The sequence below is a fragment of the Apodemus sylvaticus genome, chromosome 20 (assembly GCF_947179515.1).
Source record: "Apodemus sylvaticus chromosome 20, mApoSyl1.1, whole genome shotgun sequence".
Taxonomy (NCBI): domain Eukaryota; kingdom Metazoa; phylum Chordata; class Mammalia; order Rodentia; family Muridae; genus Apodemus; species Apodemus sylvaticus.
In genome coordinates this window covers 11,748,492-11,762,609 of record NC_067491.1, presented here as the reverse complement: position 1 = coordinate 11,762,609, position 14,118 = coordinate 11,748,492, and the positions used below count along the sequence as shown (strand labels likewise).

General features: G+C 45.0%; 1 protein-coding gene across 1 annotated transcript in view; it reads left to right on the top strand.

Moving 5' to 3' along the window:
- C20H12orf56 (chromosome 20 C12orf56 homolog) overlaps positions 1-5,656 on the top strand; it is a 57,180-nt gene extending 51,524 nt beyond the window's left edge. Inside the window, exons 10-13 of the mRNA XM_052164958.1 lie at positions 851-925; positions 1,164-1,238; positions 2,969-3,147; positions 5,464-5,656. Coding sequence (XP_052020918.1) covers positions 851-925; positions 1,164-1,238; positions 2,969-3,147; positions 5,464-5,590 — 456 coding nt within the window. The 3' untranslated portion in view covers positions 5,591-5,656. The remainder of the gene's footprint in view (positions 1-850; positions 926-1,163; positions 1,239-2,968; positions 3,148-5,463) is intronic.
- The last annotated feature ends 8,462 nt before the right edge of the window (positions 5,657-14,118 follow it).

The following is a 14,118-nucleotide window of genomic DNA, read 5'->3' as shown; positions in this document are numbered from 1 at the left end:
GGACATTCAGATCTTCCGCGCTGGACAGTCAGTGCCATCAGGAGACAATGCAGTGTTTGCTCTGAGGAAAGGAGAGATAAACAGAGTCCACCCTGCACACTGTATGGGAGGAGCAGAGGCTGGGTCTGGAGCATGGCCTGCGCATGGCCAGAGCGGCTTGTGGGCACTGTCAACTGCCGGGAGACCTCAGGAGCAGTCAGAGGACCCTGGGCCCCACGGTTACCCAGGCCACAGAAGAAGCTAGGCACAAGCCGAAAGTCCCCAGAGTACTGCCCACCTCAATTCCAAGAAACTCATTTACTCACTTTTCCGTTTTTGTTTTTGAGACAGGGTTTCTCTGTGTAGCCCTGGCTGTCTAGAACTCAAGAGTTGCCACCTGCCTCCACTTCCTGGGTGCTGGGATTAGTGTGTGCCCATCCCCCCCACCCCCCCACTCCGGCCACGTTTCCACCTTTCATGCTTTTGTCTGGGCTGTTGTGTGCTCCCCAATCCACTTTGTGAGTCAGTCGTCGTCCCTTGACAAGAGCAGCTTTGCCTTGGGTGGTACTGGGGACCGAACACACATCCAAAGAAAGAACTCTACCACTAAACTACACCCCGGCGCCTCTCTTTTTACTTTTTGTTTTGAGTTGCCCAGACCGGCCTTGAACTTGGGGTCTCCCTGCCTCAGAGTCTTTAGTGTTCAGAATTACGGGCCTGCACCCTTCCCGAGAGTGACTGAGCCAAGTGGATCAGGAAAGTGGACATCGCAAATTAAAATCTTAACCAGAAATCCTTTTACAAGTATCTACAGGGGCGTGGCTTTTCTGGCCCAGCCTCTGCTCGCGTATTGACTCACCGAACCTTCTAGTTGCAGAAGCTAACTCTGGAGTACACGGACACCGCCACGGCGCTGCTCTACGAGATTCTGCTCGTCTTTCAACAGGTACGAGGCGTGTTTTTATTATAGGTCTGATTCAGTTAGGCTGTGGTTAACAGCGTACGGAGCTTTGATTGGGGAATCTTCTCGAAAACGAGTTGATTTTAGTGATGTTACAGATTACTTTACAGATAACAGATTTTAAAGATTTTATCGATTGGGATAAAAGCCTGTTTGGGAGCAAGAATTCTTTTAGACACAAGTCTGGACTTCATGAATATAACTCGTTTCCTTGAGTCTCTAGGGAAATCTTGGACTGGGATCCACAAAGTTCGCTATTAGCTGGATGATGTCTTTTCTACAGAGCTGTCCTCCCATCGTGAGTATCAAGAAGAACAAGGCCCAGCTTAATGGATATTTTGTGCTTAATTAATAAAACAAAGGCATTGGGTTGTGATCAAGTCTACAGAGCAGAAGTGAATATATAAACATGGTAATTTTATTATTTTATCAAAAGAAAATGCTATTATATTCAAGACCCGAATTAAAGGTATTAAGATTATGGCTTAAGGGCTGGAGAGATGGCTCAGCGGTTAAGAGGACTGACTGCTTTTCTGAAGGTCCTGAGTTCAAATCCCAGCAACCATTTGGTGACTCATAATCATCCTTAATGAGATCTAATGCCCTCTTCTGGGGTGTCTGAAGATAGCTATAGTGTACTTACATACAATAAATAAATACATAAATAAATAAATCTTTTTACCATTATCAATTGGCTCTAAAATTATTGTATTGACATCTTGTAAATTGTGATATTACTTATACATAAACCCGATTGGTCAATTAAAATAAATAAATAAAATTATGGCTTAAGGTTAGCTTTATTTTATTTTAAAGAAAACCTTTGAAGATAAATGTAGCAAACAAAATGTTAAGTTACTGGCTTGTAATTTAAGCAAAAGTATTGACATTACCCATAAGTAGAAACATGAATAGAACATTTGGAATTGGCTGTGTGTTTGGCTCCTGCAGCTACCACTGTGGGGCCACCACCATGGCGCTAACTCTGGTCAAGACTGGTCAGTCTGGTGAAGATTCCATTCCATTCCAAACGGTCCATGCCTGTCATTCTACTAGGTCACCACCAGAGGGAGGTGTTCAAAACAAAAATGTGATTGCAATTCTTAGCTGTGAGCTTGATCTCTCAGTAGCTTTTCTCTTTGCATAGAGGCCCACCTCTGACCTCTGACTTCTGACCTCTGACCTCCATCTGCTCCTAGGACTGGGCATCTTTAGCTTTGCTACCTCATCTGGTCCCTCCTTCACCTTGCATACACATCTCAACGCAATGGCAGCCCCCTCCCCCACTGACTCCGCTGCAGGATGTCTTCCTTTGTGTTGCTATTAGACTGAGTGTCACAGACTAAGGGTCGTTTGCAAAGGGCTTATCGAGCTCACATTTCAGAGGCTGGTTGGCCCAAGATGGAAGACCTGTATCTCGTGAGGATCTTGCTGTGTCCTTCCGTAAATGAGGGCCAAAGGATAGGAGAACGTATGTGGGCTGTGAGACAAAGTCATTTTAATATGTTTGAAATGTCTTGCTACGTTGCTCAGGTTGGCCTCCAAATCACCATCCTCCTGCCTCAGTCTGGTTGGTTTTTTGTTTGTTTGTTTGTTTGTTTTTTAAGATTTGTTTTATTTATATGACTACAGTGCAGCTGTCTTCAGACACAACACAAGAGGTCACCAGATCCCATCACAGATGGTTGTGAGCCACCATGTGATTGCTGGGAATTGAACTCAGGACCTCTGGAAGAGCAGCCAGTGCTCTTAACCGCTAGGCCATCTCTCCAGCCCTAAAAATGTAATCTTAAAAAAAGAAAACAACAACAACAACAAAAATCAAGGTGCCCAAGAAATTAAATTTATACTCGCTGGTTGGTTTATGATCTGAGTAGCGTTTTGGAGAGGAATAGCCCACAGGCATTGGAGTGAGGGTGGCAGGGACATCAGTCAGTTTGGATGAGGCTAGCGGCTGAATCAGGGCTGGTAGGGGTGACACCCTGTCCGCATGCATGCGATGGCATTTTCCTCATTTTCCTCGTCTAGATGGCTTTTGTCGCCAGGATCGTGGCCGGGGTGGTGAGAGGGCTCTCAGCCTCGCTCCAGCTGCTGACTCCCTGCCAAGCCGTCCTGCTGTACCAGCAGTTTTACATCCTCAGGAGTTGCCTGCAGCACAGCAAGGCTCTGGCCGAGTATATCAGGAACGACCACCAGGAGGAGTTCAGGTGAGGCGGAACAAGTCAGACTGAAGTGCCCACTGCTCATTTTCATGGTCACTTATGACAGGACCTGGTACTTGGGTTAAACGGTGATGGAAAATTCCACATTCGTTTTGGTAATACTTTATTTGATCACAGGTAAGGTGAAATCTGGGACAATTCTAAGGACCACTGCCATGCGAGGAGTGCTCCCAGCCTAGAAGCTACTTGTCTCAAATAGATTGCCTTTCTTTTTTATCTTATTTTTAAAGGTTTATTTAATGTATGTGAGTACACTGTCTCTTCAGACACACCAGAAGAGGGCATCAGATCCCCATTACAGATGGCTTGTGAGCCACCATGTGGTTGCTGGGATTTGAACTCAGGACCTCTAGAAGAGCAGTCAGTGCTCTTAACCGCTGAGCCATCTCTCCAGCCCACTGGTTGCCTTTCTTGTGTGTACCTCTCATGGCACAGACATGTAATGATTTATTTTGGAGTAACAAACCCTGTAGAGGGGGTGATACAGCATGAGCTGTGACTTCAAGTTAGTTGTTGCAGGGGCGTTTTGGGGATCAGTCAGTAAGGGGGACACGTTGGGCACACAGACACACTGGGGAGTTAGCTGGCTGTCCGTTTGTTTCAGTTACCATCTTGTCCCTTGCAGAACAGTAAGAGGCAGCAGTAGCCAGGGTTGGTTCCCTCAGACAGCCCGCCCCTCTGCGCACCTCAGGGGTCGCACTTCTTTATAAAGGCCAGGAGAGCACTCAGCAGGACAGCCTGAACTAACTTAAAGAAAAGCAAGGTAGTTTTGGCCTCAAATGAAAAGGGTCCAGGCAGCGCAGCCCCGCTGTTGGCTCGGAGAGAGACACCAGAAGACGTGGAGTTGTGCATTACAGCTTTATGTTGGCTTCGAAAGGAAGAAATTGAGCCCTCTGTGTGGACTCTGTTTTGCCTGCATGTGGCATTACATCAGAGGCTCCATTCTGGATACCATAAAAGGGACTTATTTGGCTCCAAGTTGTTCCCACAAATCAGTCTCAGCACCCCACCCCAATTCCTTCTCCCCAACTTCCTTTGAAAATTTCATTAGGAAAAAGTGACATGGCGTGAAATTTACCCCTCTAGAGCATATAATTTGGTAGCTCTGAATACATTTCACAGTGTTTTGCAACCGTAATTACTGAACCAAAGAACACTGTCATTATCTAAAAGAAACTCAGAACCCGCTAAGCAGACATGCCCCCTTCTTCTCCTCCGCTCTGGCTCTAACCTCTTACCTACCCTGTCTTTTAGACAATCATCCAATAGACGACCTTTCCCCCCAATGTCTTTCCGTTAGCATATTCCCAAGGTTTAGCATTTTGTATGTATAGCATGAAACCCCTCCTCCCCCCCATACACACCTGATTTTCCAGTTTGAGACAGTTTTCGAGGGTAGCCCAGGCTGATCTGGAACACACCATGTAGCTTAAGTTGACTTTGAACTCACGGCAATTACAGGCGTGTCCCATCATGCTTAACCTAATTATAAAAGACCTAGTTATAAACTTTATAAGCAATCAGGACAGTTGGCACAAATGGTTAGCAGCAGTGACCCAGAACTCCCAGCAGACCTGTCAGGGAGATTGTGTGTCCTTTGGTTACTGTCCCTTCTGTCTCCTCTCAGCCCACTGGTTTATGGTTTGTTAGTTTTTCTTCAACCAGTGGTTTTAACTTACTTTTTATTAGAATCATGTAATTAATAACACTGACCCAGGTGTGTTCCTTCTGTTTTGGCTTGCCTGGGGCATGATCGGAGAATGACCGTTTTTAAAAGCTACCCCAAGTGATTCTGGTCTTCACTCAGGGCTGAGAACCGTTCTTTGATGCTACCCGAGGAGGTGGTTGAAGGCTGCCTATATCTTTATGGGAGATAACCTTCCTCTTTCCTCTTGCCTGGTCTAGATGGGTTATGTCAGCTTGGTTCTCTTCTCCTTGCTGTGCACGGTCTAAGGAGGCCAGCATCAGGATCCTTAGCATAGACTTCAGTGAAGACAGTCCCGTCTTGTCTTGGTCACTGCCTAGGTGGCAGAGCCGTTATTAATAATTCCTTTTTCAGGTAAAGAGAAATGCTGAAATGCATTCATGGCAAAGATGTTCTAAGTCCTGAGCTCGGGAGGTTGGAAGTCTGGACATGCCGAGTTCCGTAGCTAAGGGTCCTCCCACCCCGCCCCAACCCCTCCAACATTGTGCCAGAACTTACTGTTCTTTACTGAACTTACAGTAAGTGTGAACTTACTGCCTGAGCCAATGTGAAAGGTCTCGTTTTTAACGGTGTTTTGTTTCTCTCTGTGGTTCCAGGTACTTTATTCACATGCCAGCTTTGGAAAAGAGGCTTCCTGGATGCTACCCCATTACAGAGCCCACCACTCAGCTCTGTCACGAAGTTCTGCAGTTGATTGAACAGAAACAGTGTGCAAAATGTTAGAGGAGATAAGAAGTATAAAGTATTCACTGAAGTCACTATGAAAAACAGCCTTTGATTTATTTAATATTTAGCTACCTCCTTCTGAAGATTCTAGCCAAGTGCTCATTAACACCTCTTTAAGAGGTCTTACTTTTTTTGTTTTCTTTTTTCTCTCCCCCCCCCCACCCCACCCCTGGTTTCTCTGTGTAGCCCTGGCTGTCCTGAAACTCACTCTGTAGACCTTGAACTCACAGAGGTCTGCCTCTGCCCCTTCCTCCCAAGTACTAGGAGTAAAGGTGTGTGTCCTTACGCCCAGCTCTGGGGGGGTCTTAACTTTTTTTAAGTAACCATGTCTGGGCTGAGAGCATGCCTAGAATCTGTGAAGATGTTTGTTCAATCTCTAATACAGGAAAAAACAAACAAAACCAAAAAATCCAAACAAACAATAACAAAAAACCAAAACAACCCAGCACCAAGCAACACAAGCACTGTCTACATCTTTCTTCATATATGGAAAGTAGAGTACCTCTCCAGAATGAAAGCTAGCTTTCTTTTTTTTTTTTTTTTCTGATTTTTGTTTTTGTTTTTTCGAGACAGGGTTTCTCTGTATAGCCCTGGCTGTCCTGGAACTCACTCTGTAGACCAGGCTGGCCTGGAACTCAAAAATCCACCTGTTTCTGCCTCCTGAGTGCTGGGGTTAAAGGCATCCGCCCAATGCGAAGCTTTCTTAAAGCCATGAAAACAGTAGGGGAATCACAGACACTGGGCGTGCAGAATAGATCTCGTGAGTTCCCTTGGTGCCATAAGGGTGATTGGCGGAAGCCACTGGAACCCTTGCTGCAAGACTGTTGTAGGAAGTACAAACTACACAGCCTTAGAGAAGTGCTGGATGATGGCGGCACCTTCTCCCCTACCCAGAAATATTCTAATGTCTAAAGTGTGCCTGCAGCTGTGCGCAGGAGAGCAGCCAGCGCTACACTAAGCGCTGAAGGAAAACAGGCAGGACTTCCTTCCTGCAGGGAAGCTCAGCAGTTTGCTGCTCCGATTCAGGAGTGGCGTGGGCCAGTCTGAGCCAGTCTGTGGAGCCCTGAGGAAGGCCCTCACCTTGAACCCTACAGCCTCACAGCCATTTACCTCCACCACACTGAGTAACCATAAGTGAATTTAGTCTCCAAATGTTCTCTGGAGCTGTTGCGATTGGCTTCTAAAAACAGCAGAATTGGGCTTTCTATCTAACTTACTACTGCTTGAGGAAGTGGTGGAGGGAAGTCTACTACCACAGGAGGCACGCCCTGGGCAGCTTCGACTGAGGTGCTCATCGCAACCGCGGCTGGGGATTTCGTTGAAGAGACTTAGGTTCTTGTCATAAATTTGTCCAGCAATTTTTACAGTGATCATTTTAATATTTAAATATTATATATTAAATATAATACAATATTATATTAAATATAATATTTAAATATAATATTTATGTGATTTTGACTGATTATTCAAGATATTTCTTGGATTTAATACTTCTGTAGCTTTGTAAATATTCTATATAAAAATAGACTCGTTCTAGCTGGGTATGTAACACAAGGTAGGGCACTTGCCTAGCATGTAGGAGGCCCTGGGTTTAATGCCCAGCACCACAAAAATAAAAATAAAAACTGGCTTCTAAATATGAGTCTTTGTGTTAAAAAGATCCACAGAGAGACACTTTTAGCTTCTCAAATTACTACTCTGAGAGGTTGTAGGTGGCTAAGGAGGGAACCTCCTTATCCATGTCCCAGATGTGTGCACCTGCCCTCGGCAGCCGCCTCCTCGCCCTGCTCGGCTCCTGCACCCCATCCTTACAGGGCTCCAGCTCCAGTAATGACTTGATTCGCCAGAGTCCCAGGTTCCCATCATTCACAAATTCTTAGGGGCTGGTTCCATTGTCAGTGAGTGCAGTGTTTAACAGAATCATTGTAAGATCTTTCAAAAACAAAACAAAACAAAACAAAACCCCATAAAGGTAATACTGCGTTTACAACTTGAAAAACCTGGTATATTGTGACTTTCAAAATAATGTTTTGACACATGCTTAGAAAATAGTTTTGTTTGCAGATTATTTATAAATTACTAGTCTTATTTGTCTCCATGAGGTTTTTTTCTTTTAGTATGACTTTTAAAAAGTCTTAGGTATTGAACTTTTTGAACAAAAATGAATATAAGAAATGAACCCTTTTGAACAAAAATAAGTATAAGAAATGAACCCTTCGCTCAGGAATCTCTTTCTAGTAGCACCTAATTTACATCAAGCCACTATATCCTCTTTCTAGGCCTTGCCTGTTTCTTTCTGTTCCTCCTAGGCATAGAAGGAGAGTCTCCAAGCTTTCTAGTGCCCTCTGCCTGTAAACAACACTTTTGTTTATTGCAGCGGGGTCTCTCGGAGCCCAGAGAGGCGGGGTCTCACGGAGCCCAGGGGCGGGGTCTCACAGATTCCAGGCGGGTCTTGACTGCTCAATAGGGCCAAGAATGACTTTGAACTCCCTTTCCTCCCACCTCAGTCTCCCAGGTGCTGGTGTTCCAAGTGTGAGCCACCGCACCTAGCTTTGTACACAACACCCTTTGGTTTCTTTATGGCCATGTGGGTTCGTAAGAGGCCAGAAGAGGGCGGCATTGGATTCCTTAGAGCAGGAGCCACAGGGGCTTGCGAGCCACCTGGTATAAGGGCTGGAAACTGAACTCTGGTTCTCTGGAAGAACAGCAAGTGCGTTAGCCCCTGAGCCATCCCCCCTGCCCCTGGATGCACACGAGACCTAACACTTTGAAGTGAGGTTGTGTGTTCTCTGCTGTGTTATCTCAGCACATTCCAAGTCAGCCTACACTCCTGTGTCATCAACACAACCACACGGTCTTCAAGCCTTCTCTACCATTGTCATGCGGTCTCCAAACCTCCCTTCACCACCCTCCAAGAAGTCTGTGAGTCTCTCGTTCCTACTTAGGGGGCCAGAGAGGGGGACAGTGAGTGTCCTGGCCTGGGAGATGAGTCGTTTCTGAGACAGTGAGTCGGAAGAGACTGTGGAACGTGTAGCCCTGCTTCGAACTAGGCTGTCCTTCCTATATGGTGAAGAGTGGGGACCACAGCTTAGGCCGCCGCTGTTTTTCCCTGTGCTCTAGCTCAGTGGGTCCCAACCTTCCTAATGCTACAACCTTTCAACAAAGTTCCTCATGCTGTGGTGACCCCCCCCCCCCAACCATAAACTTATTTTCATTGCTATGTCATAACTGTAATTTTGCTCCTGTTAACCATGATGTAGGGCCGGGTGGTGGTGGCGCACGCCTGTAATCCCAGTAGTCTGGGAGGCAGAGGCAGGCAGATTTCTGAGTTTGAGGCCAGCCTGGTCTACAGAGTGAGTTCCAGGACAGCCAGGGCTACACAGAGAAACCCTGTCTCAAAAAAAAAAAAAACAAAACAAAACAAAACAAAACAAAAAAAAAAAACAAACAAAAAACCCCCAGATATTTACCATAATGTAAATATCTGTGTTTTCTAATGTTCTTAGGTGACCCCTGTGATAGGGTCATTGGATTTGGATCCCCCCAAAGTGGTTGCCACCCACAGGCTAAGAACCACTGTTCTGATCAGTGCCCTGGCTCTGAACTGGTGGTGCAGGTGCTGGTGATGACCTGGGTGTCTTCCCATGTGCTTTTCTGTCAGCCTCTGCACTAAAATCGTACGGATGGAGCAAAATCTCAGTGTTAGAATGTACCAGAATCTCCCCCACGTTGGACTAGCTAATGGCTGTTTTAAAAGCTGAAGACTCACGTCTATTCATTTGCGGTCTGTGGAGTAAAGCACGAGAAATCAGTATTTAGAAAGCTTACCTTTCCATTGTTCTTTTACGCTCTGTATGCTTTATTTGCCTGGTTTCCAAAGGCAAGAAAATCACAAGGAGAATCCGTCTCTGTTAGCTACCAGACACAGTTGACGCTGTTAACTAGACATTGATCTTAAGAGCAAAAATAATTGATTTTTCAAGTAAGGTAATTGCAGAAAAAACTCAGCAGTGAAAATCATGCAAATAGAGTCTCCTCTCTCAGCCCACCAGCTGCCATCCTGCTGGGACTCAGACTGGGGTGTGGACTCAAGGTCACCCAGTTTTTTCTTGTCACCTTTCTCAGCCGTTCCTCCTAGCCTTTTTCATTCCTTTGTGCCTTCCTTTGATGTGCAGAACTGCTCAACTAGGGACCCCTCAGAGCTGCTGCACTTGTCTGGGACTCAGGTAAGATATCAGTGCTCTCCCTCCCCTCATTGTTTTCTCTGTAGGGTGCTCCTAGTCCATCCCGGCTGTGCTCTTGAGCCCTCCCTCCCAGCCTGTCTCCGTTCCCTTTGGACTCCCTGCCCTTTGTGGTACCCCTGGTCTGCCTCGACTTTCCCTTGTGGAGCTGGAGCCCTCCCCCCCAAGTCCTACTGACGAGACCTCCAGAGTCAGTGTTCTCCGCATTGCTACCCTACAATCCACCACTGCACAGGTCAGGGACTGCGTGGAGTCTCAACCTAGAGTTCCAACCAGAACACCTAATCTGAACCTATTCTAAGACTGAACTCTTTAAATCCAGAGTGACCCTGTCTTAGGGTTTTACTGCTGTGAAGGGACACCGTGACCAAGGCAACTCTTTTAAAGGATAACATTTAATTGGGGCTGGCTTACAGGTTCAGAGGTTCAACCCATTATCATAATGGTAGGAAGCATGGCAGCATGCAGGCAGACATGGTGCTGGAGAAGGAGCTGAGAGTTCTATATTTGATCCAAAGTCATCAAGTAGGAACAGTCTTCTACAGGCAGCCAGGAGGAGGCTTTCTTCCATCTTAGGTATAGCTTCAGCATTAGGAGACCTCGAAGCCTGCCTACACAGTGACACACTTCCTCCAACAAGGCCACACCTATTTCAACAAGGCCACGCCTTCTAATAGTGTCACGTCCCATGGGCCAAGCATATTCAAACCACCACAGACCCCAAGACTGAAAACCCAAGCATTATTCTTCTAGTCCACAACCTATCAGATTAGAGTAACAGCAATCAAAGAGCCATACACACACATCCAACAAAGAAGAGATCATATATTTGCACCAAGAAACACCACAAACATCACTCCAAATGCCTAAATCCTTTTTAAAGAAACATACAAACATGAACAACCAAGACAATATGACTCTTCTCTTCATATTGTAGAAAACAAAAACCAAACAAATGAGCTAGCACTTCTATTGTAATATATCGTGAGAAAAGCAATTTATCTGAAGTTTGGGGGTACAAAAACTTTAAAATACCAATTATTAGTATACTCAAGGAATTTAAATATGGTAAGTGCCTCAATGGAGACTGAAAACACAAATTCACGGGGGAATAAAATAGCAAAAACAATTCAAGACATGAAAGTAGAATTTAAAAAAGAAATGGAATTGCTAAACAAAAACCAAACTGAACTAGCACTGGAAATGAAAAACCCAGGGAGTCTGACAAAAGGCCCAGAGGTAAGCCTTGCTGACAGAATGGAAGCTGTAAAAGGGAGACATTTAGGTCTCGGAGACAAGATAGCAGAAATGGATAGCTCAGTCAAAGAAAAAGTTAAATCTAAAAAAGCCAGGTATAAAACATTAAGGAAATCTGGGACACTATGAAAGCACCAAACTTGAGAATAATAAATATAGAGAAAGGAGAAGAAACCTAGGTCAAAAGTACAGAAAATGTTTTGTAACAACAACAAAAAATCAGAAAATTTCCTCAATCAAAAGAAAGAGATTCCTTTACAGATACAAGAGGCATACAGAACACCAAAGAAACTGGAGAAGAAAAACTTCCTGCAGTACATAATAATCAAAACATGAAACATTTAGAAACATAAGAATGTTAAAAGCTCAAAGGGAAAAAGACCAAGTCATATAGAAAGACCCACTTTTCAATGGTGACCCTGAAATCCAGAAGGGCCCAGATAGATGGTCTACAAAGTCATAAACACCACACATGCTGGGGCAGACCACAGTAGCCAACAAAACTATCAATGCAATTGAAGGAGAAAGAAAAATTTTAAAAATAAATTCATAAAAAAATTAGTTTTTTTCCCACCAATCCAGCTCTACAGCAGACAGTAGAACAGTGGTTCACAATAATGCTGTGACCCTTTAGTACAGTTCCTTGTATTGTGGTGATTCCCAATTATAAATTATTTTGTTGCTACTTCATAACTGAATTTTGCCATTGTTATGACTTGTAAATATCTGATATACAAGCCCCAAAGGTGTCATGACCCATAAGTTGAGATCCACTGTACTGAAAGGAAAACTTCAGTCTGAAGAGAATATTAAATATACCCAAGAGTGCATAAGGAATAGAGTCCCACATCATATCAAAGGGGGGAACATACTACCACACAAAATAGCAGGAATTAAATACTGTTCAATAATAATTCAGTATTAATGGTCTCAATTCCCCAGTAAAAAGACCCAGACTAACAGACTAGAAAGCAGGATGCAACTTTCTGTTGCCTCCAGGGAACAAGGACAGAAAACATCTTGGGGTAAAAAGATGGAGAAAGCTATTCCAAGCAAATGGAACCAGGAAGTAAGCAGGACTAACTAATATCTGACAAGTAGACTTCAGACTAAAACTAATCAAAAGAGAGGAGGCTATATATCATGAAAAAATCCATCAAAAAGGATATTCCAATTCTAAACATATACCAGTGCAAAAGTTGCACAGACATTACGGGTGCAACCAACCCTTCTGCTTGGATTTAAGGCTAACTTAAGAAATGGAGCCCATATTTGACCCATATGTTCTTAGGCCACAGGGGAGAACCTACTATTATTTTGCTAAAGGAACACAGCAGTAAAATGATTTCTAGTGACATATTCCTAATGGCGTATATCCACAGACTGGTGACTCCTCATCTGAGGATTCTTCTTATGGTAGATGATAATTGTACTGGCTGGTTTTGTATCAACTTGACACAGACTGAAATTATCACAGAGAAAGGAGCTTCAGTTGGGGAAGTGCCTCCATCTCTATGAGATCCAGCTGTGGGGCATTTTCTCTGTTGGTGATCAAGGGGAGAGGGCCCCTTGTGGGTGGTGCCATCCCTGGGCTGGTAGTCCTGGGTTCTATGGGAAAACAAGCTGAGCAAGCCAGGGGAAGCAAGCCAGTAAGGAACATCCCTCCATGGCCTCTGCATCAGCTCCTGCTTCCTGACCTGCTTGAGTTCCAGTCCCGACTTCCTTTGGTGATGAACAGCAGTGTGGAAGTGTAAGCTGAATAAACCCTTTCCTCCTCAAATTGCTTCTTGGTCATGATGTTTGTGCAGGAATAGAAACCCTGACTAAGACAGTATTTAACAGAGACCACAACTGGGCAGTGTGCAGACAGTGAGAAACCTTCCAGCACTCAGCCCTGAATGGGATGTCTTTGTTACCCCCCCCCCCCACACACACACACACATAAGACTCAGGGATTTATCTATGCAGAAGAGGAGGCAGAAAGATTGTAAGAGCTAGAGGCAATGGATGACTCCAGTGATGCAGCATCTTCCAGACACAGCAGGGCTGATGCACACATGCATCACAGATGGTGACAGCACGTACCAGATCTGCACAGACAAGTCAGTCAGAGTCTCAGCATGGATAAAGAGAAGATGATACAAAGTTCTGTGTATACCTGAGAAGCTATTTGCAATTGATACTTGCTGTGAGAGGAACATCATGCAGCACACCCAAACAGTGTATTTTTGTGTATTCACCTCTACTCCTCCCAGATGCACTCTACCTCCACAACTTGGTGTTGTCTACAGCCCACTGAATACAGTTTGTGCTGTTCATGGACTCACAGGTATGGGATCATCCACACCATTAAAGAAAACTGACCCTTCCCTACCAGCCTTATACTGTCACTAGCTCCTCAGCTAGGGGTGGGGCTCATGAACCTCTCCCTCCTCCATGCTGGAAGGTTGATAGGCTTGATCCTGTGCAGAAGACAACCGCTGCCTATGGTCATGGTTTCCGCAGTCCTCCGTGACCTCTGACTTGCAATCTGGCCACTCTTCTAAAATGGTTCCTGAGCCTTGGAGATGTGTATATATGTGTTATTCAGATTTCCTGTTTGTGGCCGAGCACTCCATAAACACTTTCTCTCTGCAAACCAATCGATTGTTGGGATCAAATCTTCACGAACACATGGACCTCTGTGAGGCATTTAAGATCTGAACGACAGAGAGTCATGTAAAGTACCCTGAGGTGGGTTAGCTTGATGCTGCTGCTTGTATTCTGATTACTGGTACCTTAAGACCTGGTTGCCCCAGAGAAGAGAGAGTCCCCATGTAGACCCAAGTGACGCTTTGTGACCTTGCCACAAGTTATTTCCGATTGGTGAGTAAAGATGCCAATAGCATAGGCAGGGTTTAGTTCCCAGGCTTGGGGTTCTGGGGAGAAGAAGGAAGGGAGGAGAAATTGCCCTGGGTTAGGTAAGTCATGGAAATGTGGTCCCGAGGGCTGGCCAATTGGAGTTAAGAGAAGTCCAGATGAAACACA